Source organism: Ctenopharyngodon idella, chromosome 8, assembly GCF_019924925.1.
Source record: "Ctenopharyngodon idella isolate HZGC_01 chromosome 8, HZGC01, whole genome shotgun sequence".
NCBI classification, from domain to species: Eukaryota; Metazoa; Chordata; class Actinopteri; order Cypriniformes; family Xenocyprididae; genus Ctenopharyngodon; species Ctenopharyngodon idella.
The window spans coordinates 14,680,042-14,704,487 of record NC_067227.1 but is presented as its reverse complement, the minus strand read 5'-3'; the positions used below and the strand labels follow the sequence as shown (position 1 = coordinate 14,704,487).

At 40.0% G+C, this 24,446-nt stretch overlaps 1 protein-coding gene across 12 annotated transcripts in view; it reads left to right on the top strand.

Annotated features, from left to right (window-relative positions):
• The window catches only part of ep400 (E1A binding protein p400), a 37,447-nt gene extending 19,710 nt beyond the window's left edge, over positions 1–17,737 (top strand). For 4 of the 12 annotated variants that reach the window (XM_051902675.1, XM_051902669.1, XM_051902676.1 and 1 more), the window contains 31 exons: positions 513–674; positions 797–940; positions 1,729–1,811; positions 1,901–2,199; positions 2,285–2,487; positions 3,315–3,484; positions 3,772–3,968; positions 4,053–4,164; positions 4,404–4,709; positions 4,952–5,026; positions 5,127–5,261; positions 5,482–5,526; positions 5,974–6,124; positions 6,219–6,454; positions 6,540–6,713; positions 6,800–6,850; positions 6,950–7,086; positions 7,249–7,305; positions 7,518–7,596; positions 7,927–8,121; positions 8,748–8,793; positions 8,894–9,006; positions 9,158–9,350; positions 9,519–9,667; positions 9,755–9,973; positions 10,065–10,242; positions 10,626–10,676; positions 11,680–11,819; positions 11,913–12,065; positions 14,051–14,104; positions 16,056–17,737. In XM_051902675.1, coding sequence (XP_051758635.1) covers positions 513–674; positions 797–940; positions 1,729–1,811; positions 1,901–2,199; positions 2,285–2,487; positions 3,315–3,484; positions 3,772–3,968; positions 4,053–4,164; positions 4,404–4,709; positions 4,952–5,026; positions 5,127–5,261; positions 5,482–5,526; positions 5,974–6,124; positions 6,219–6,454; positions 6,540–6,713; positions 6,800–6,850; positions 6,950–7,086; positions 7,249–7,305; positions 7,518–7,596; positions 7,927–8,121; positions 8,748–8,793; positions 8,894–9,006; positions 9,158–9,350; positions 9,519–9,667; positions 9,755–9,973; positions 10,065–10,242; positions 10,626–10,676; positions 11,680–11,819; positions 11,913–12,065; positions 14,051–14,104; positions 16,056–16,403 — 4,655 coding nt within the window. In that variant the 3' untranslated portion in view covers positions 16,404–17,737. The remainder of the gene's footprint in view (positions 1–512; positions 675–796; positions 941–1,728; positions 1,812–1,900; positions 2,200–2,284; positions 2,488–3,314; positions 3,485–3,771; positions 3,969–4,052; positions 4,165–4,403; positions 4,710–4,951; positions 5,027–5,126; positions 5,262–5,481; positions 5,527–5,973; positions 6,125–6,218; positions 6,455–6,539; positions 6,714–6,799; positions 6,851–6,949; positions 7,087–7,248; positions 7,306–7,517; positions 7,597–7,926; positions 8,122–8,747; positions 8,794–8,893; positions 9,007–9,157; positions 9,351–9,518; positions 9,668–9,754; positions 9,974–10,064; positions 10,243–10,625; positions 10,677–11,679; positions 11,820–11,912; positions 12,066–14,050; positions 14,105–16,055) is intronic. The other 8 variants (XM_051902678.1, XM_051902671.1, XM_051902679.1 and 5 more) reach the window with 6 other exon arrangements.
• Positions 17,738–24,446: the final 6,709 nt, after the last annotated feature.

Here is a 24,446-nt window from a genome sequence, read left to right as displayed (position 1 = left end):
CCCAGTTGGCCCGCTTTGGACCCAGGTATTCTGTGGGCCAAAAACCCCTGTCCGTTGGCCCCGAGGAATCCCCAAGGAGGCACAATCAAGCCCCGGAAATGAGTGGAAACGTGACAGGCCCTGGCACCCACTAGCATGCTCGCTTTTGGCCCGACAGTGGAAACACGGCTATTGTTCTTCTGTGGGTGTTAAAGAGCATCAGGCTTGTGGGCGCTGCTCCCCATGTAACTATTGTTACATGGAAAACCTTTCAAACAAACAAAGTTTTGCACCCACTTTGATTTGCTCTGGTAAACAGGTCAGACTGATTTCAGTTTGTTTGTTTCAGGTTTTTATTTGTGAGGTTTTGTTTGTGAAAGTGTCTTTCATTTAACACACCCTGGTTGCGCATGTCCCTTTCCGTGCTCACCCCCAAAACTAACTAAAAAAATTTTTCTTTTCTTTTCTCAAGAGATACATTTTTAGTCTCTTTGCACTGTAATTTAACAGTAGTCATTTTTCCTCTACTGAAGGTGGAGATGTAGTGAAGGTTGCTCAGTTAGTTGGACAGGGCCGCATCACCCAGCCAGAGACCCCTGTGACCCTGCAGTTCCAGGGAAACAAGTTCACCTTGTCCCCGAGTCAGCTGCGGCAGCTCACCACCGGCCAGCCCCTGCAGCTCCAAGGTACACTCGGTAATGTCCAGCCCATATTCATCCTCTCTGTCTCATTTCACTGCCATGTTCAGTCACTTGTGTCAGTTGTTTTTATGTGTGTTCAGTGGCTAAATGTGACGCTATGTATGTGTCTGCATTAGGCAACATCCTGCAGATTGTGTCAGCCCCCGGACAGCCTCTTCTCCGGCCACAGGGACCACCTATGGTAATGCCTACCGTGCCCCAGGCAGTGCCTGTCCAGAACTCCTCAGGCACGCCACCCCCTGCCACCTCCACACCACAAGGTGAGACACTGCTCCATCCTGAAGCTGATTGTTATTCTCATCAGTGATTGACCATCACCTAAATCAGTGGTTCTCAACCTTTTTGGCAACACTGCTCAAGACTGTTTTTGAAGGGCATCTATGTAGGTTCAGATGTTACTGCTACTTGTTGCTCCAGTACCTGCTTTTAGCTACCTGTTTTCATTTTTTTTTTTTTTTTGTATACTTGACATTCAAGCGTGAAAGAGAACTTGATTCTGGTGTGCTCTCTGTACGCACGATACTTGCGCGGGTCTTTCTGTGCATTGTGTGCGTGTGAGGAGAAAGGACATTCTCTGCACGTTCTCTTTTGGCGCTTGAATGGTTTAAAAGCATTTGCATGATTAAGAGGGTGATCATATATTGTAGCGCTAGCCAAAGGATGACAGAAAAAATGCATGCTACGTTAATTGCGTTAAAAAAATGTACGCGTTAAATTGGAAAAAATTAATTGTATGCGTTAAAGCGTTAACGTTGACAGCACTAATTGATTTCAGTTCTAAAAATTTTCAAAAACTTCCCTGACCGTGGGAACACTGGCAGTCAAAAATGACAGTTGTTGATTGAACATATAAAAAAAAAAAAAAAAAAAATTCAATTTTGTTCATTTGAAATCATTTTAAGCCATCTTACGCTCCCTTGAAAGTGTGCTGAGGCCCCCTAGTTGTTCCCAGCCCCCTGGGTGAGAACCACTGACCTAAATATGTGATATTCTACTGCTGTCTTAGATCATTTCAACTTAAACTCTCTTTCTGCCTGTTTCCATAAAGCAACCAACATGGCAACCACAGTCACTCCAACTACCGCAGACACAGAAACAAACGCCAAACACTCAGCTAACGCCACAACACAGGTGAGTTTGCAAGACATGTTAAAGGAAATGATGAAGCCTATTGAATTGAATAGTTGTGAACACTGAACGCTGTCTTTCTGTCTCTTTAGGAGTCAAGTGAGGAAAGAAACAGGCAGCTGAAAGAGCGTCTGGCTAGTTTATTTCACGTGAACGAACGGCGTTCCTCACGCTCCGTGCTGTATGGCTCAGACCTGATCAAGACCTGCTCCATTTATGAGGGACGCCCTCCACCGGCCTTCCCCGCTCCCCAGCACTCCCGCTGGTCCTGGGTTGGCAGAGACAGCTGTATCAGGGCTCAGAAGACATGCGTGTCCACAGTGGCTCCACTCCGCTCAGCGATTCTCTCCAACACGGAGCAGGAGGCGGCAGCAAACATCTTGTTGAAGAGGTCTGGATTTGATGATGAACTCCTTACCATGAAAGCAGCTTTGTGAGCTGTTTGTGAGCTAATTCTGCTTCCTGTTATATTTTAGGTTCTCCTGCATACTTCCTGCTGCTGTGGCCCCTCCCCCTCAGCTGTATGCATCCAATCCTCCACCATCTTACAGTATAGCACAAAAATCATTCAGGCGACGGCTACAGGACGTGTCTGCTCCACACAACGCAGAGATCCGTAACTTAGCCTCTCTTCCTGTCGCCAGCTTCCCTGATATACATATGCTGGAAATGGATTCGGGTATGGATAGTTACCTTCAGATTTTAGCTTTACATATACTATTAAAATTTAGTTGAACATATCATCATATATTCTGTCCGTCCTATAGCTACCATTCTTCCTTTACAGTACTGTTTAAAAAATTGGGGTCAGTAAGAATTTTTTTTTAAATAAATACTTTTATTCAGCACGGACACATGAATTGATCAAAAGTGACAGTAAAGACATTTGTAATCTTACAAAAGATTTCTATTTCAAACTAATGCTTTTTCTTTTGAACTTTTGAAAAAAAAAAAAAGTATCACTGTTTCCACAAAAATATTAATCAAAACATTCAATATTGATAGTAAAAATAAATGTTTTAGAATGATTTCTGAAGGATCATGTGACACTGAAGACTGGAATATTTATGCTGAAATTTCAGTTTTGATCACAGGAACAAATTACATTTTTAAAAATATTGAAATACTGTAGAAGTTATTTTAAACTGTAGTAATATTTCACAATATTACTATTCTTACTGTATTTTTTGAATAAATAAGGTGAGCATAAGAGACTTCTTTCAAAAACATTAAAAAATCTTACCGACCTCAAACTTTTGAACGGTAGTGTATGTGTTATACTAGTCACCTTTATAATAAATAAATATCAGCATAAAGTTTGGCTCACTTTTGCAGCTTATTCTACCCAGTCACGAACTGTGCTTGGCCACTTTACATGTCGGTCAGATGGTGTCTTTCTTTCCAATTTGGATAATACCGCAATAACAGAATTTCATTGAGAGAAAAAACGAATAAAAAAGTATGGCATGACATTATTTGATACAATGTTCCTGTATCTGTTTGCAGGAAAACTGGAGGCGCTGTCCATCTTGCTGCAGAAGCTGAGCGTCGAGAACAGGCGTGTTTTGATCTTCACCCAGATGGCTAGCATGCTAGACATACTGGAGGCCTTCTTAGACCACCGTCTCCTCACCTACGTACGGCTGGATGAGAGTCTGTCAGTGGAGGAGAGACAGGTAAGAGACCTAGAGCAATATATTCTCTTTTTGCTGTCTGTTGCCCTTGCCAAGTCCTGGTCCTGCTGAGGCTGTGTGGGTTTCTGAGCTGTAATTGAAAGTGCAGATCATTGAGCACTCTTCCCTCCCTGTTGGATTTAATTCCACACAGAGCCTCAAAAGATGCAAATACATCAATTAAACACTATCAACACCACTACTAATAAATGCACGTCTGATCTTGGTCATCTTGTGTTGAAAACACAACGCTTAGCTCATCTTGTTCCTCATGTCCCGTTTGCTTTCAGGTGCAGGTCAAGAGGTTTAACCGCAACAGACAGATCTTCTGCACCATCCTGACCAATCGCTGTTGCTCGGCCATGGGCCACGTGTTTGACGCAGATACAATTGTGTTTTATGACACGGACCTAAATCCCAGCATGGACATGCGCACGCAGGAGTGGTGTGACAAGATCGGTCGCTCCAAAGACATCCACATCTACAGGTCAGACTGATGGACAAAATTAAATTTAAATTACTTGTTAGGTTTATATTTGTGAGCTTTTATACTGATGCTGTACTTTGTCAGGTTGGAGAGCGGGAACTCCATTGAGGAGAAGCTCTTGAAGAATGGGACTAAAGACCTTATACGAGAGGTAGCTGCGCAGGGAATGGACTACACTCTGGCCTTTTTAACACAGGTAAACACAGCTGTTTTCTTCATGTAGACCCACTCTTGCACTTTTACAGTCATGCAATCACTGTTATCTTTTACATTGAGGGTGTTTCAAAACCTAGTCAGTTATGAGATTACATTTCAGGTAGGATGTAACCTATATAGGAAGTAGACAACGTGTCAGCTAAATATGCTTTGGAACAGAGCCTGACGCTCACAAGCCACATAATGCTCACATTATAAATATGTGCTGGCCTTTCACAGCGCACCATTCAGGATCTGTTTGAGGTAGAGGCCGGATCTGGAGAGAAAGTGGAGGAGTTTGTGGTCCTTCACCAGGAGCCCTCCCCATCTGAATCCATTCCTCCTCACGTCGCCAGACCCTACATCCAGGCACTGAATTCCATCCGACTGGAGACCCAATATGAAGATGAGGAGGAGAAGACGGAGGTAAACAGACATGTGAAAAGTGATAAAGAGGAAGTGGGAGGACAGGACGAGATGGATGTGGAGGAAGGGATGACAGAGGAGACGTCACAATTAGAAGAGCTGGCGGCAGTGATGGAGCAGGTGATGTTATAGAAGTTTAGAGTTACTTAAACATTTTGTTGATCTTCTCTAAAACTGTCACTTTTGATCAATTTAATTTTAATTAATAAAAGTATTAATTAAAAAAAATCTTACTGACCCCAAACTTTTGAACAGTATATTTCTGACACATAAAAATACATTGCGAAAAATGAAGAAAAGAAGATGTGGTGAAGTGTTGATGAATGTGATGTGTTGATTGAAGTTTGTGTTTTGTTGTCTAGCTGACTCCTATTGAGAGATACGCATTGCACTATCTGGAGTATCTGCACATCAGTGAGGATGAACAGGTTATAAAGGTATGAAACAGATTTTAGATATGAGAATTCACGTGTTATGCCCACCCTGTAAGTACTTCAGTACAGATTGTTTAATTGTCTATGTTTGTGTGAGTTGCAGGAGCGCATAGAGTCTGCTAAGAGAGGCTGGGAGCTGCAGCAGCAACAGAAAGTGAAGGTGGAGAAAGAGGAACAAATGATTCTAGAAGATGAGGAGGATCTGTTCACCTACACCAGAGAGGATGCATACAACATGGTACAATCCACTGTCCATTAAACATATTTTGCTGGACTGTAATACTTTTACCCCTTTGAGAAACTTGTTTTATTCTGTTGATACTTTTGAAAAGGTTTTTAACCAAGTAAATCCAAATTTAGTCTGAAGGTTTTTTGAAAAAAAAATATCTTAAACATCTTAGGTAGGTAGTGATATCATGTAGTGTAGATTTGATACCATTTCCCCATCCTCTTTACAGGAGTATGTTTTCGAGAATGAAGATGGACAGACAGAAATAATGCCGGTAAGTTGAAGACTTCACACTCTTAAAATAAATAAAAGGAGGAGGGAGTATTTTGTTTGAACTTCACAAAAACTCAATTTACCGCAACTATTTTTTATATATATATATATATATATATATATATATATATATATATATATAAATAATATGCATTTTGACATAAATTGCATTCATTCTCTTTTAATAAGCAGTACAACAATTAATACCATGATGTATAAATGATTTACAATTTCTCATTCATCTCATAAACTGTAATCAGAATGAGATTTTTTGTTGTACTGTAATAAGATAAATTGGGAGGAAATGTGCTTATTACTGTCAAAAAATGTTGCAATGCCAAAAATCTACAGGATACTAAAAATAGGCTTGATTTGTGAGATACACCCCAGTATTAAATCAGAAAGTCTGAAAATTGTTTCTAACTCTTACTGTTCCTCTATTCTGTAGCTGTGGACTCCCCCAACTCCTCCGCAGGATGATAACGATATCTACATTGATTCTGTAATCTGCCTCATGTATGACACTGCACCCATGCCCGAGTCCAAACTGCCCCCGGTCTACGTCCGCAAAGAGCGCAAGAGACACATGGACCCATCAGGTTTGACTGCTCAAGAAACACTGTCGACGTCTGAACTTGCTGTGTTCAAATGGATGATAAATTCTCTCTTTCTCTCTCTTCCCCCTCTTGTCAGCTCTGGGACGTAAGAAAAAGAAGGGCCATGGAGAATCAGTGATTCCTCCGCGCTCTCTCTTTGATAAGGCCAGTCTTCTCAAGGTGAGGCGGGAAGGCAAAGATCAGAAAAAGAACTTCTCTCTGAAGCAGCAGGCTCCGTTCGCCAAACCGCTGCCCTCACTGCTCAAACCAGCCATGGAGGCCGGACAGGACAACCCTGAGTGGCTCATCAGTGAGGACTGGGCCCTGCTACAGGTTCTAGATCCAAAATGTTATTGCATTATCACTGCATGTGTATTATAACCACACATAAGCTGAGGTTGTAATTCTGTTTTGACAGGCTGTAAAGCAGTTACTGGAACTTCCTCTGAACCTGACCATCGTGTCTCCAGCTCACACTCCTAACTGGGACCTGGTGAGTGACGTGGTCAACTCCTGCAGCAGGATTTACCGCTCGCCAAAGCAATGCCGTAACCGCTATGAGAACGTCATCATTCCGAGAGAGGAGGGCAAGGTGAGAGATTGTACCAGTATCACCTGGTTGTGGGCTCTCTTATTTATTTTCTTTAACATTTTACTTATGACTTAATTGTCCTGCAGCTAATATATGAAGCTAACCCTAAGAAGAACAAGACCAAGAGCATTTATAAGGTATGTAAAAAAAAAAAAAAAAAAAAAAAAATGGTAAAGGATTTTATTTTTTTATTTTTTTTGTATTATTGGCTGATATTGGTTTTCTGTCCTGCGCAGTCCAAGAACAGTCGTCCTCTGCGCACTTGTCAGATCTACACACAGGATGACAATGCCACACAGATCCAGTTGTACAACAGCCGTTTTGAGCTAATGAAAATCATCGCTAGCAAGAGGAGCCCACCCATAAAACCACTGTAAGTGCAGGCAGTGTCCAACACACAAACAGCATTAAAAGCAACTTGATGATTTAGATTGTCAGGATGTAAAAAAATTACTTTTAATTGTAATATTTGATTGTAATTTTGTCAAAGCAAAAATAGAATCCGCTTCATAATTTTGGGTGTTTTTGTTTCTAGACTGGGCATGAATCCTTTCCAGAAGAACCCCAAGCATGCCTCTGTGCTGGCTGAGAGGTATAGACTCTGACATGTTACAATTCTTGTACAAAATAAGTCCTGAAGTAATGTACTTTTCATATTGGCCATTTTGGCCTCATACTGATCATTTAAAAAAAAAAAAAAGTCTGTTGGAAGATACAGTCTTCAAAATATTGTACATATTTAGTTAAATTTGATATATATTTGTGTTTAAACAGCACCTCATTTTTTATTTCTTTTGTGTACAGCGGGATAAGCTACGACAAACCTCTGCCTCCTATCCAGGTTGCCTCTCAGAGAGCTGAGAGAATCGCAAAAGAGAAGAAGGTGAGATTTGGTTCATGAACTGCTTAAAAACTTTTCTTTTTTTTTTGCTTTGAGTCTAGTTTGAATTGGACATCATATACATATACACTGCAGTTCAAATTTTGAGACCACTATTTTTTTATTAAAATTAATCAAAAACAGTTATTTTTGTTAATTGTAATATTTCAGAATATTACAGTTTTTACTGTATTTTTGATCAAATAAATGTAGCTTTGCATAAGATACTTTTTTAAAAAACATTAAAAAAATCTTACTGACCCCAAACTGTTATTTATAAATATTTTTTTTGACCGCTGCTTGTTTTAAACCCTCCTCTCTATTCCTTCGTAGGCACTAGCCGAACAGCAGAGGGCTCAGCAGTTAGCCCAGCAACAACAGCAGCAGACTACAGGAGCCGCCCAGCCTCAGGGAGCTGCCGCACAGCCTCAAACCCAGCCCCAGGCCACTGCAGCAGGTGCACAGGCCACCGGAGTGCCTCAGCCCAGCCAACCTGGAGCAGCAGCAGTCCCCAACACCGCTGTACTGGTTAGACTCCTATAACACTGCATTTTAAATGCACACTGGACCTTGCATGCACTTGTATTTAGCTGTAGATTACCATTAACATTACAAGATGAATGTTAATACCAGGTCTTACCCATTTCTATTTTACATCTATGTTATTCATTTATACACTACCATTTAAAAGTTTGGGGCTAGTAAGATATATATATATATATATATAATTTGTTTTTTTTTTTTTTTTTTTTAATGTTTTTGAAAAAAGTCTATTGCTCACAAAGCTTCAGCAATCATTCTAATATGCTTTAAGACACATTTCATATTATTGTCAATGTTGTTATTATCTTATTATTATCAGACAGCTCAATAAGCCGCTCAATATTTTGGTAAAAACCGAGATGCATTGATGAATAGAAAGTTCAAAAGAACAGCATTTATATGACAGAAACCTTTTGTAATATTATATATATATTATATATATATATTATATTTGTTCTTTAATGTACATTTTGATCAGTTTAATGCATCCTTGATGAATAAAAGTATTAATTTCTAAAAAAAAAAAAAAAAAAAAAAAAAAAAGTTATACATGTTATACGATCACTGAGGTGTAATAAGTTGATCTTGTTTTGGTTTTGTTGATTCTCAAGACTGGAGCTATCAAGACCGCTGCAGTGGGCACAAGCATCCAGCCAGGTATTCTCACATTACACGACTTTAAACTTTGCTTGTTGCTACAGTTGTGAGTGCTGTTGACATGAGTGCTCATTCATGTATATTTCTGTTTAAACTTCAGCGACGGCTACAGTGAGTGGGAATGTGATTGTAAACACTGTGGCTGGAGTTCCTCCCAGTCAGTTCCAGGCAAACAAACGTCTGGCATCTCCAGTCATACCTGGAGCCCTGCCTGTGAGTTCTGACCACCCTCACACAGCACACATTTGATTTAAAATAATCAAATTTGATTTATTATTATTCTCAATTGATTATTTTGTGTAGGCTTTTCTAATTTGCACCACTTTGTCCTGTTTATTTGTTAAATATTTGTTTATTCCCACAGACGGCAGGAACGGCCACAGCTCAGGTGGTTCACACTCAGCAGAGAGCAGTGCCTGCACCAGCTGCCCCAGCAGAGGTCGTTGCCATAGCGACGGGTCAGAGCGTGAGAGCCGTTACCCCAGTGACCGCATCAGCTGTGGTGTCCACTAATCTGACTCCGGGTCAGTCCCAAACACGCACGCTGGTGGCTCCAGGTAGACTAAATGCCATCCTTAGAGAAGCCATGCGTGTTTTGGGTTCTCTGGTGGCGAATCGATTCAGAGAGTCACACTACCGCATTGTTTATTTTTGAATATAATTAGCTTGACTGTCTGCCATCATTGTATTTTTACACCTTTTTTTTTTTTTTTTTGCTTCTCTAGCTCCAGGTATGCAGTTGTCTCAGGGTAAGCAGCTCACACAAGCTCAATTCCAGCTTCTCCGACAGCAACAGTTACAGCAGCAACAACAGCAGCAGCAGCAACCACAAGCTACATCTCCACAGATCAAAGCAGTAGGAAAGCCACAGCAGGTACACATTCTCTTAGTATGGAAGATGACGTTGTAGTGACAAATTACTTTCTTTATAGTCATGTTTTCAATAATTCATTCTCTCCAGGAGTTGCTGAAGAAGCAGAAGCTGCAGATGTCCCAGCAGCAGGTTGCGGCAGCAGTAGCTGCAGCTCAAGGTCAGCAGGCTGCATCAACTCAGCAGCCGCAGCAGGTTCACGCCACACCCACGGCCACGGCCAACCCTCAGATAGCTACAGTCGCTGCACCCAGAGCGGGAGCTGTGCTCACTGGCACTACGGTCACCAACTTACAGGTGGCCAGACTGGTAAGCACACATACACACATCTAGACTAACCCTTTCCCATACACTTGAGTGCACAATCAATATATATATTTATGTATGTCTTTTCATTCAGACACGTGTCCCAGCCCCAGGAACTATTCAAGCTCAGCCAGGTCAAACCGCCCAGGTGACTCTGACCAAACCACCTCCTGTAGTCTCAGTTCCTGCTGTGGTCTCCTCCGCCGGAGTCACAACCCTTCCCGTCACTGTGGCCGGCATTAGTGTCGCCATCGGACAGACGCAGAAAACAGGTACAGGCTTGCTCTGAAACAAGTGAAAGACATTATTTACTAAGGGTTACACTTGCTAGTCAGTTAGACTTGTTGCAGTAGCAGCGTTGTTATTGTGAACTAAAACTATTAAAAGTTTTTTGTAATTTAAATAAAGCTAACATAAAATAAAACAAAAGATTAGATGAAAATGTATATTTGAAGAAACTTAGGGCATTTACACCTGGCCACATGTGTTTTTACTCATCAGATAGCTATCTGATTTGTTAAAACTGTTCCATGTACACTTGGCCACTTAAAGGTGTCTGCAAAAAGGATATAAATCTTCAATTCCCGCGGTAAATGCAAATTTAACAGAGTTCATGTCAATGAAAGCAACAGAGCTGCATTTTATTTATCATCAGCTAATCTCAAGATCAAAGACCGCAATAGGAGAGAGAGCAGCATCAGCACTGGTAAGATAATTTAGTCTCATTACTTTAAATGAAGATGACTGTTGAGTTTCAGTTTCATCTGCGGCGATGCGTGTTGCTCGCATTTCATATAGCCTATAACACGCTCTCACACGTTTATTTTTTAAACATTTTGGGAGGAGTGAAATTGACATATGTGGCTTCAACAACCAGATGCATTTTTACTTGTCTAGTTTAATCTGGAATGCTTCTTAGACTACCTCCTGAAGTGGTCTGAGTGATCGGATTTAAATCCGTCTCGAAAGCCTTTTGGAGGGCATTTACACCTGGTCTTTTTACAATCGGATAAGATAGGATCAGAGAAAACGCATGAAGTGACCAGGTGTAAACAGGCCCTTAGAAAATTAGGAATGTTGCCTTGACAAATGACTGAAATAAGTGTAAGTACTAAAATGACTAAAGCTAAAACTGAAATAAATATAAATTAAAGCAAACTATTTTATATATTTATTTAAAAAAATGACAAAAGATAAAACAAAATTACTAAATCTTTAAAGTTAAAATGAAAACTGAAAATATAAAAATAAAAGCAAATTCAAAATATTAATAAATGCTATAAAAGTATACTATTGACTAGATCAGACATGGCTTCAAAAGCACTTATTTTATACCAAATATTCCTTATATTTGGTGTCAAAAGTGAACCCAGAGTTATTTGTGTTCATAAGTTACATTAGATGCAATCCGTACTGCATGTGCAGCAAACATGTGATGATCTCAGTTTATTTGGAGCCAAAATTATTGTGAACCACTCTAAAACTAATTATGTATCACCCAGAGGCTTACTGAACCTATAGTGAGTGGCACACGACATTTTTTGCACCGTCTATGACCATGCAAGCTTGACTCTGGCAGTGGAGATGCATGCTTTCTTTTCATGTCTACATTGTCCAAGTGTCAATAACAACCTTTTAGGGGCTCTAGTAGACTAACGTGTGTGTGTGTGTGTGTGTGTGTGTGTTTGTGTGTGTGTGTGTGTGTGCAGGTGGTCAGGTGGTGACCCATCCATTCCAGGTGCAGCAAGTTCAGCAGCTGTTGCACAGACAAAAACAGCAGGCCGCTGCGCAAGCTGCCGTCCAGAAGGCAGCACAGCCACAGCAAACACAGGCTACTGTGCAGCAAAAGGTACCAATCAGCCAGTGTGATTTATTTTTTTAATTATGCTTTATCTATATAAATGTCTCTTCCACCCCTCTCCCTCTTTATTTCTCTGTTCAGCTTGGCACTCAGCAGGCTGCTCAAACCACAGCCCAGCAGCAGCAGAAAGTGACGTACGCCGCCACTACTCAACTGCAGCCCGGCATTAAGACCCAGTTTTTCACCACCTCAATCACACAGCCGCAGAAACCTGCTACAGCACAGCAGATACAGGTAAGACGTTACGCTTTTTACAGCGACCACCTTGTAACCCTTACCAATGCATTCACTAAGGAGACAGATACATTGAGGGAGTGTAGCCAAACAAGTTATATTCTTAGCTTTAGTAAGAGGAAACATTCAAATTAAAGAAATCAAAGAAACAAAAATTCTCAAACAGAAAAAGCACGTGGCATGCGTCATCTGTCACATATACCCCACAACAGTCATTTAGGGTGTACTCACACTAGGAGATCTTAACCGTGCCCGAGCACATTTGACCCCCAAAGTCTGGTTCAATTTGACTAGTGTGATCACTTTGTACCGTGCCCGCTTAAAGATGTGGGCTTGGGCGCAGTACGGGTGTGGGGGTAGGGGGGGACAATCGCGCCAAGTGGTACAAGGCAACCGTGCCTAGTGTGAGTACGCCCTTAGTCTCTTTTCCTTTGGGAGGTCAGTACTCCAGACCTTAGGACATCTCTTTGTAGTCCAGTTAAGTTTGGGTTTGAACTGCCACAATTTCTCCTTAATAGTCCACAATATTCCAAAGAGAGCATAAATCCCAGCAAGTAAGGGCATTCCAAAAAGTCTGGTTATACAGTAAATCCCATTCCAACCCATGAGATATCTTCTCTCATGCACCCAGAGGACCCTATTGAGTGTATCGAACAGTCGTTTCAGCAAGACATGACGAAAAAAGAGCCAAAGCTAGCTCTCTGCTTCTGCTAACACACCTCTGCTACTCCTTCTTTAACTTTTATATAGGGCACTTCTTTAGGGTAAAACTCTCCCTTTTGCTTTCTAGTGGTTAGGATGTAAAGCTTATCAGTTGGTTAGTGCCCCTATTATGCTATTTTAAAGGTTTCTAATTTTGTTTTGGAGGTCTCCCATAACAGGTTTACATGCATCAAAGTTCAAAAAAAGCTTTCATTTTCTCATACATTGCACATCACCACATTTTTCAGTGATTCTCAAACGACTCGTCCAATGATTCAGTCTCTTTAAATCCCTCCTTTCAGCGAGCCTACATACTGAAAAGACAATAATGATGGCGTCGATTTTACATATCAATTCGAGCGATGTCCGATGATAAAACATTGGAAGAACTATTGGAAGTTATTCAGCCCGAGCCTCTATCACAAGGACGACTTGAGCAGGACGTTTATCAGTGATGCGCTACTCAGTTTGACGTTTATCATGAGATGTTGCAACTGTAACTCCTCACCATCAGCATTAACAAGTGTATGTCCATCTACAAACTGATGTGTATATTTCTAATTTATTGCGGTGCACATGTTGGTATGATTTGACTATCAATAACAGCGCATACGTTAGCCAAGCACTAACGTGAATGAATGATGTAACATTAAAGTTTGTAAAACAAATCTTGCTCCATCCTTTGTCATTACTAGGTCAAAAGGTTATACAGTTTTTGTATTGCTGTGGTAATTTTAACCAATGACTCTTCACATCCTAATCCTTTGGAAGTGTTTACAAAGAGAATTTGCTTTTGCAGAGCAGAAAACAGCGTCTTCTTGTCATGTATACACAACATGAACCAGCTACTGCGTTTGAGGGCGGGTCAAAGTAGATGTTGAAGGCAGCCAATGAAGAGCATAGGTTTGCATTAGGCAGATGTTACCCAGTGACGTGTAGCCGTCACAGAAGTGGGATTCAAATTCCTGACGACTCGTTTAAGTGGAGTCGATTCTTTGTTTTGAGAGACGATAACTTTATTTATCATGCACTTTCGGCTCAAAACTTTGCAGACCGTTTACATTCACAGACAGCTACACATTACATGAAAGGTAATTTTCGAAAAAGCATAATAGGGGCACTTTAAACTGTTACAACCTCTTTAGCACCTGCACAAGAGCAAAGCCTGACATGTGTGATCAGAATGTGAATGTTTTGATGTGCAGTCAGTGCGATGTAATGCTTTGTGAATGTGGTATTAGTCCCCAGCTCAGCTTTGTAGTGATTTTCCCTTCTGCTTGTAGGTCGCTAAGCTTCCTCAAATAGTTCAGCAGCAAATAGTATCGTCACCTCAACAGGTAAGTGTTTCAGTGTTTGGTGCACTTTCTGTTTGATGGAGAGAAAATTCATTTGGTGCGGTTTTTAAAGTCCGTGTAAAGCAATATTAAATGTGTTCTGAGTTTATCACACCACAGAAAAATGTGTTATTAACCACCCAGCCAAATTTGAATGATGAAAAAAAAAAAAAAGTAAATAAAATAAGTTAAAAATAAAAATAAGCAGTATTCTCTGCTCTCAAAGGCTGGTGGCATGTCTGCTGTCTGCGCTGAACCCCACCCCCCCTTCGCAGGAAAGCTGCCGCCTCTCTCAACTGTCAAATACTGTATGACCTATTATAATTATAACATTAGGGGCTTTCGCACCGGGTAGTTCTAGGAACTATCTACCAAGGTGGTTCCCCGAGAACTAATAGTTCCCCTAGGGCCATTTTCCTGGTTGCATTCGCACTGCCAGTAAGAACTATGAAGTGATACAAGCTGCTCTTGTTGTTGTGACTTTTATTTTGATGGCGCGGCGGACCTTTATTTTGACTCTGCTGAGAAAGCCAGAGCCAGAGCCTTTATTAGTTTACAATTTGTTTAACAGCCTGTCTAATATGTTATTAGATAGAACTGTTATACAAAGAAAGTAGACAGTATATGAAAAAGTATTAGCATTTGCCATGTGGTTGATGTCCAATGTCACTAGCTGAGCAGAAATACATAATCATGTTTCACTTGGTCCCTTCAAAGTTGTGTTGGATTTTCTCCTTAACTCGAGAGGTCCATCTACCACTGTTTACAATGTTCATAGAGTTAGTTTGTGGAGTAAATATATAGGCTATAACCTGTGTGTACACGGCTTTTTAAAAATGGCAGGTATCGGTGTTTCGCATGCGTTCGGCCAATCAGCATACACTTACGTCACTGGTAGTTCCCATAGTGCTGGTTTAGACCCTACTCTGAAGTAGGAGCTAATTTAGTTCCCCCAAAAGGAGTTCCTAGAACTAAAGTCGGTTCTAGCTCCTGCGTTGCGAACACTGAAAAATCCGGGTACTTCCGCCAATAGTTCTAGGAACTATGAAAAGTATGAAAGCCCCTATGAGCACAAGGCAACTTAAACTCATTGGTGGGCACGTATTGCCGACAATGGCGCCAGATGCCGGCGGGACGGGAGGATGAAGGCCGGGGTAGGAGATAGACGGTTTGACCCCATTCACCAGTAACAGGATTATTAGTGAATCCCAGTTGTCTCCGATGAAAGTTTGTAAAACTATCTGGTGTAAAATTTTCACTGCAGAGGCAGGTGTTGGTGGTGACCCTCAGCTCTCCATCAAGGTGGCTCTTCACAAAATTAACTTCACTTGGGGCCATGCTCAGTGGGGCCATGCTCAGTGCGTCATCGACAGTTATTATAGTGTTTGGGGCGGAGCCATGCTCGGTGGCTCCAGTGCATCATCGACAGTTATTATAGTGGTTGGGGCGGGGCCATGCTCAGTGCGTCATCGACAGTTATTATAGTGTTTGGGGCGGGGCCATGCTCAGTGCGTCATCGACAGTTATTATAGTGTTTGGGGCGGGGCCATGCTCAGTGCGTCATCGACAGTTATTATAGTGTTTGGGGCGGAGCCATGCTCGGTGGCTCCAGTGTGTCATCGACAGTTATTATAGTGTTTGTCCTGAAATCCTGAACACAAAAATGGTGAAAAACTGTTTAACGGTCTAACTCCACAATTCAGTACTACATAGTTCACAGTCTTTGTAATGTGTTTTCAGCAATACATTTCTAACATTTATAATGTGTTTAGAAACAAATCTCTGAATTGCCTTTACATGGACTTTAATATATACTAATGTTCAAAAGTTTATTATATTTTAAAGAAATTAATCATTTCATTCAGTAGTATTATTAACTGATCAAAAGTGACAGTAAAGACATTTCAAATGAATTCTTTAATGGCACCTGAATTGATTTTGTGTGTGTGTGTAGATTCAGGCTCAGCCTCAGACGGTGGCCCTTACACAGGCGGCACCCGCTGCAGGTTCGGCACAGGCCCAGGTGCAAGTCATCCCCGCAGGCACCGCCACAGCTGCGCAGGTGGTGCAACAGAAGCTTCTCCAGCAGCAGGTTGTTACAGCAGCAGCCGCCTCCCCTCAAATCCAGACCCCACCACCACACAGCCCCGCCCAGCAGCAGAGCGCTGTGGCGGCGCCCACCTCCGAGACTCCAGCGCAGCAGGCCGCTGCCACCCCTCAGCCCCAGCAGGGCAAAGGAAACACCCGCACTGGGGCCGCCATGCGCTCCAAAACCCCCGCCAAACCCAGCGGTGGCAGCTAGAGAGTCATAGGAAGAGAAAGTACCTGGGCACAACATAGGGCTCTGAATTTTATTTCCATTTGTTTTGGGAAAACTGACCCTTTGTAATACAGGAACTCACCATTGACTGTCTGGATGCAGCTTTTTACAATTTGAAGTAACACTCGTAAGATAACCACATCTCATGCTAATCAAACATCACTCTGCCAACGGCCCTCACTCTACGGCCAATCTGTTTTTTTTTTGTTTTTTTTGCAGTTTGTTTTAATGGCTTATTAACTGAGGCTTCTCCCTCAGGAGTAAAGCATGACTTTACAACAATACGACGGCTTGTTTTCATACTGAAACTCTTTACTGAGCCGTCAAATGCGCTGTTCTTTTTCTACCATGCTACATGCTCTGTTTATACAGTGTTTAACGTGTCATCACATCATTAAGGTCATGGATCAAGTGTGTTTGGATCGACTTCACTTCAACACTTCGTTTGGCGCGCCGAGAACTCTTTTGGCAGATCGTCTCAACATTATTCATAATGTTCAATCAGTCGAATTATATGCGTGTCCCCCCCAATAATTTTTTTCAATAGGTGTGGTGTTGTCATTTGTGTCGTTAAATATCCATTTTGAAGCATTTAATGATGATGATAATCAAGATTAGCGAGGCTCTGCAAACCAAACTCTTCCTTTTGGGATGTAGAAATGGCCAACCATTAGTTTGATATATGTGACCCATTCGAATGCACCCTCCCTATAGAAGAATTGAATATATTAGCTTGTATCATGAAAACTCCCCTAAAAATGAGTTCTCGTCACCATAAAAACAAGTTCAGCTGCATGGATGGATACCACCTGAAAATTGTCTAGTGATGTGTACTTGATGTGTGTGAAATGTTTCTGTGAGAATGTAATTTAACAACAAATTGATAGAAAAACTATCCTGCACTGTAGCCGTTTCATGGTAGTGGCAGCTGTGGAAAGTATCGCCCTCCCAACTTCAATTTGCTGAAAACACATCTGTGAAATATTTCCGTTTTTCTTATGCATAGTTATGAACAATGTCACCATTAGTCAGTTGAGTCAGACCTCAGCTTGGCTGTTAGTGTGTTTACGTTGGCCTGTTATCAGTAATGAACAGACTTAAATCAAGACTTTCCCTCTATGTATCTAAATCATATACTGACGGGGCTTTCGGTCATAAATGCATCTTTTTGTATTGATGTTGGGTCAGGAACACATGTAAATAACTCAGAAGTGGGGGGAGGGGACAATGGCATTTGTATTTGTAAAGTAGTTGTGTATTCATTGAATTTTTTTTTTTTTTCAGCCTACTTGTATAAAGTGTTATGTTTTTACACATGTCTGGCTTATAATGTGTCTTTCTTTGTCCGGATGTGAGTTTGTTACCTAGAATCAGTAAGCTTGTCCAGGATTGGTTTCAGATTACATTAAGTCAGCGGTTCTGCCTGGAGTCCATAGATATGCATTCCTGTACGTCTGTGGACTTGCTGAGTGCAGTATATGTGTCAGCACACTGGCCAACAGGGATTTCAGCAAGATAATGCATTGCATCTTGCCTGCTCGATACAAAAACATTTTAGTCCAGCAGCAATGGTTCTGCAGGTGTTTACTCTCATCTTTAGTATATATTGATATATAATAAGTATATATTGATTGTAGCCACAGTGGGCATTCACAAAAGAACAATAACGTTCCCTGTTCAAAAAGCTTACAAAGATTTTCTAGTGAGCTAATGAAGGAATGTTTTGTACTACTAGGTCAAGTTTACACAAGCCTTGATTTGACCAGTGTTTATTTTTTAGATGACCCGTAGAGGGCGCTCTTTCATTTTCAGTTTTTTTGTGATCAGGAAGCCAAGGCTGGTCTATTGCAGGTAGGAGTCAAGTAGTGGTGTTTGCAAAAGCATTATTATTACTTCTGCTCACACTTATGGTCAGAGATTTGGACAAACTCTTAATGTTAGTAGTATATATTATGATTTGTCCATGCACATATATATATTTTTAATTTACTAGTGTAAGGGCAGGACAACCTGTCACTCACATGAGATCACAGTAGTGCAACTGCAACAGTGCCCACCCACTTTTTCAACGGTGTTTGTTCCGTAAGTTTTTTTTTTTTTTTTTTTTTTTTTTTAATTTCCGACAGTATTCGTTAGTGCTTTAAGCCAGGAACCAAGCCAAACAGCTACGAGGTGAATCATAACATTACAAGCTTTGATTTAAAGGGGTCATATAATGCGACTTTTACAAGATGTAAAATAAGTCTCTGATGTCCCCAGAGTGCGTATGTGAAGCTTTAGATCAAAATACGCCACAGATAAATTTTTATAGCATGTTAAATTTGGCACTTTTTGAGTGTGAGCAAAACGCTCCGTTTTTGTGTGTCCCTTTAAATGCAAATGAGCTGCTGCTCTCAAAAAGAGGGCGGAGTTTCAAGACCTCTTGTTAGCAGCTCCGATTAACGTTACCTCACGCAGACTCGCTGACAATGTCAGAAACTGTTCAGCCTTTTATGTTCAAAACGGAGTCGACAAACATGGAGAGACTCAAGAAGTGACAACATGTAGAATGCAACAGGACGTTTCAGAATGGTTAGTTGATTTATTTATGTAGCTGATGTGGAGTTAACTATCTTAAGGCATCTTTACACAGCGAGTTAAGCCGGGTCTGTACCTGCTCAAAATTCTGTGTAAAGATGCCTTTTTCTGCATATTCTGTCATGATAATCTATAAATCGCTCGTTTGGGAACTGTTGTAAGATGCTTACAGAGCCAGAGAATATATGCTGCATGAAGATAGAACAGGTATCGTTTGCTATGCTTATGGTTATGACTTATGTTGTCATCTTGCTTTTATGACATGCTATTGCATTTGTGTTATGTACTGTATTGCAGTAACATGGCCTCACCCTTTTGTTGCGTGTTCTCGGGGGCAGGGTTTATGTACATTTCAGCGTTAGTGATGTCACTAACCCGGGAAGAAGCTCGTTGTAGTCCCTACCAGCCGTTTGTTGTAGTCCTTAAACAGAGAATTCTTTAAAAGAAAATATCTCCCTTTGCCTCGAACTTTGAGCGTCGTAACTTTGCAGAAAAACCTGTTCCCTTACATGTTTCATTAGCTGAGACCTTTTTCTACAAATACATAAGTTTAAAAATAATGTATTATGAAAGCAATAAGGTACGAGAGGATGTACTGTATCGTGAATAAGTCACAGCTGAAAGTCGTTGTTAGTGCCTGCAAACCCTTCAGCCGTGACTTATTCACGAGACAGTACTAGCCTCGAGTACATTACCTTATTGCTTTTATAAAACGGTTACCACACAATACAAATATTAAAGCCAGAAATATGAATCAATGCAACTTTCATGAAGTAAACTTTTCTAAAAGCCTTTCTTCCGCTGGAAAAAAATAGTCCCTGACTGTGAACAGCAACAGAAGTTACATTATTACGGCATTATGGCGGCAAAGACTGTCTTTATGACTGTGTCAGTCAGCAGCAAAGACATTTACATTGAAAAGACTTAATTGTTTTGAAAACGGAACAGGAGCAACTGACAAATGCTTTGACTAGCGCTGTCAGTCACGGGAAAACAACTTAACTGTTAAAAGGACAAGATAATACATCGGACATTTAAACAGATTTTTTATTATGAAAATAGGACTGACCTGAAGGAAAATGCTAAATCTGAATGCAGGTAATAAACTCGTTCACTCGATCTTTCTCACAATACTCTTCTACATAATATAGTAAGCTTCAATGAACAATATCAATTGAGAACATACAGTTTACGTTGCTAAGAGTGTTTGCTAAAGGTGTTGTGTAGTGATACACAGAACCTTTGGGTGAAGCGGCCATAGCCATGTTTTATTGTGAATAAAACACCGCTATTGACCAATCAGAATCAAGGACAGGAACTAACCATTTTATAAAGACATTTATAATATTACAATATTATAATAAGTAATAAAAACTAACTTCTAAAACATGTTTTGTCCCTTATCTCAAGAATCAGTGAGATGTTAAGAAATATCTGACCTCTGAATGGTGCAAGTGATTGGAATCACATATTTCAAGACATCTGATGTTCAATTGACAGGAACGTTCACGCTGCATACAAACCCAGACAACCAGTGCAGAGCTCGTTTGGTGACATTTAGGAGAGAAACATAGGAACAACCTTGGCAGCTTTGTTTTACAGTCTCTCCTTGTATCCGCGTGCTCTAGATGTGTTTATTGGCTCTGACATATTTTCCCTGGTGCGGGTGGCATGTTGGTAACGCAGGGCAGGGCTGTTCTAGTGATTTGTCTTATGTTTTATCTCTCTCCAGCCGCCAAGAGTCTTTGAACAGATGCAGTTCAGAGAACGAGAGAACAGAAGCGTGTCAAACGAGAGCATGAGCAGAAGTGCGCGTGTTTTTCTCTTTATTTCGCGCTTATTTCGTGATAGAGGGGCGTGGTTTGCAGAACTTCGCACACTGGATGAGAAGCGCCACGTTATAAATAAGAAAAACTTTTCATAATCCTCCATTATAATGCATTTTAATTGCCCTAAATCATTGTTAATGTAGGCTACATAAAGACTTCATCTTAGTCTGAATTGTACATTTTACATCCTAGACTGTACTACGTTTTAATATTAGTGCTAATAGTGACCTAAGTTAAATGCCAGATATATTATATTTTCTTTTAAGCTTAATTTATGACTGGATAATCTGTATTTTTTTTTAGAGATAGATAGAGATCACAGTTCTTCCATGAACCTGAAAACAAAACAGACAACCAAACAAAATAGGTTCTGACTGAATAGCACACATGACTGAATAGTAACTTAATTAATAATGATTAATCTTTATTTAATTTATGCAGTGAAGATTATATGCAATGTTGTTTTACATTTTATTAGCTACCTAATTCAATTTCTGTACCCTAAAACTGGATACATGAAAAACCTGAAAAGCTTTATTTATTTGTATGTTTGCTTTACTGAATTTATTTGTGCTGTTTGATTATGTTCTTATTTTCTTTATTTTTATTTGACATACCGAACCGTACCGAAACCGTGAGCCTAAAACCGTGATACAAACCGAACCGTGAGTCTTCTAACCAGGTACAATAGAACAAAAAGCCTTTATTCATGGAAAAAAAGGCTGAAATTGCACAGGTCTTTATATGTTTCACAAGAGCTCATTATCCCTACAGGACATGATAGATGCTTATTCCTGGAGGACAATTTCAGATAAAACCTCATTGAAATCAACAGGATCTAAAGCTGTTGAGTTGTCATGACAACCTCAGGCTGTCTATACATAAGGTTGGAAGAGTGGGAATCTGATTTGTATAGCACTGATGTGAACAGAGGCAGGCAGCAAGCAGTGGTTTGTTTCTATATCAACCTTTATTATGCAGTACTGTATGTGTTTGTGTGTATGTGGCTTAGGCAGCAGTGAGTAATGTGGTCAGTGTGTCACTGGAATGCATTTTAGAGTCCCTGATGTAATGGTGGTTTTTTTCAAGTCCAAACATGAGACAAAAGCCTTTGAGATTCACCCAATAGCTTCATACTAATAAGTCAAGACACAGCCACAATGGAAATGTAGTATAACAGTGTTGATTTAATATATGAAGATATGGGATGAAAAATGATTCTCTCAGGAATCCTCCTCCACACAGCTGCTTTACAGTCTGCAGGCTTTCAGAAAAGCGGATGAAACATTCATTAAGAAATATTTATGAAGTAATAGACAACTACAACTTCTTGTTCAAAATAGGGAAAAACAGCTTGGCCTTTATATATTTGCGTCATTACACTCACATTTCCCCTAATCCATTACTTCCTGATTCGGATGAAATATTGTTTTAACTCTGACCACAGTGATGGGATTCGTCCTGTCTTGTGATTCATACATTTTGCATTTACTCAGTCTAGCCCGTGCAAACATTTACATTACATGTATTCATTTAGCAGACATTTTTATCCATAGCAACTTACAAATATATATATACATATTGATTTTGACAACTATTTTTACAGCATTTATTAATGTAACTTAATGTTAGAGCTGCATGATTAATAGTTAAAAGATCGCAATCTCAATTCAAACGCCCCCGCGATCTCATTCCTAAATGACAACGATTTGGCTGTGTTTATTAAACCTTTGACAAGTACGATTACAGTGAACATTCAGATTTACATTGGCGCTGACGCTGACCCAGAGAGAGCAGTTTTCATGTATGAAACACACAGTATCGTTACTTCTGTGTTACAGAACATTCGGTCCGAATGCAATGATTGGACGAACTTATGCTGCATTCACACCATCGTAACCGTAATTACGAGATAACAACCCGTGACGTTCTACCCGGAGCTGTTCACATCCACAGACTCGGATTTATGCATTTCTATGGCAACACTATCAACACCGAAATGAATCTGCAGCAGTCAGGTGGTACAAGTAAGAGCTCTGTCAAGTTGTTTACATTGATTATTATTGTAATGTTATGTGCTTTAAAACATGAGGTAATTTAACGTGGTCAAGATATTTCTCAACATCGGAAGTTTCCAGAACATTTCCACACGTGTAATGGTGGGGACGTTTGAAATGATTTTAATATGCAAAACTGTTACCCAATCATAGCAATGGGCATTTACTTCCATGTCTTGAATGTGGCATGCCCATCAAAATGGAGTGTTTGAAAGAGAGGGTCAAAAACAGGACAGAAAATATTTTATTACTAGGGGTGTAACAGTGCACAAAAATGATGGTTCGGTACGTATCTTGGTATTGAAGTCACGGTTCGGTACGGGTTCGGTACAGCAGGGGGGAGAAAACTAAACATGAAATTGCTTTTTTTTCTTTTTTATTAAACAGTGGTTTACTGAACAAATTGTCTTTCTCTTTAAATAAATTCAACTATTATTAAAATTTTCTTAAGGATAAAAAAAATCTATCTCTGCTAATGCTGTAAACTACAGTAGTCAACATTTGAAGTGGATCAAAAAAGTTAATCAAAGTTGTCCTAAGAAGAAGGTTTTAGGACAACTTTGATGAAAGGTTTTGATCCACTTCAAATGTTGACTACTATATATATAGGAAGCATTTTCTTGCATATTACTATATTAAAGGTTACAATTAACAACAGAGCCCATTCTTTTTAAGCTGCTATTTTAGATATAATAACACTCACATAAAAATTGTATGCAAACATGTAAATTGCATATAAGGCAGTTTTTGCATTAACTTCAAAATCTGTTTTTACTCCAATTCAATGTTAAAATATATTTATTTACACAGTGGCCATCATAACTTGTTTTCACTACAAATTTATTTAAACATACATTAAACATAGGCTATACATTAAATAATCAAGACAGGTTAAATATAAAAGATTTAAAAAGTAAAATATAATGAATATATAGGCTAATATAGTGCATATATTTAGCGAAAGAGTTCATTTCTCTAGTCAACTAACAAATTGTGGACACTGAATGGCATTTCTGAGGTAGGCTAAATGCTATGTGACACAGTGTTTACAAGTCGTTTCATTGATGTCTTTATGCAGTTGAAACACTGATTGAGCGATTACACAAGATACGTTTCAGTAAGTTGTACTGTATCTTTCAACATACCTTCAGATGTTCATTTATGTTTATTCTGTAACTAGTATTAAAGAGGAAGAGATGAGATCGCGTTCACTCGTGCTCCGCGCTGCCGTTTGAAATGAGACGCCTGTACAGCGATCTTTCACGCCACATCAAAGAGCGCCAAAACGACATTTATTGCTTGAATTTCGTGATAAAACTGGCAGAATTTGAGGGATGAGACTTAAGAGATATAACAGAAAGCCTGATCCACAAAAAAGTAACAAACAGAAAGTAACAAAACAGATATTATTGCAATTATTGGTGGTTAATGGTGGTTAAAAGTGGTTAATGGGCCATACAGCTCTGTATTCGTCAGTACACATGACGTATACCGAACGAAAGACTTGTACCAAACATTTTCGGTACGAATACATGTACTGTTACACCCCTACTTATTACTTA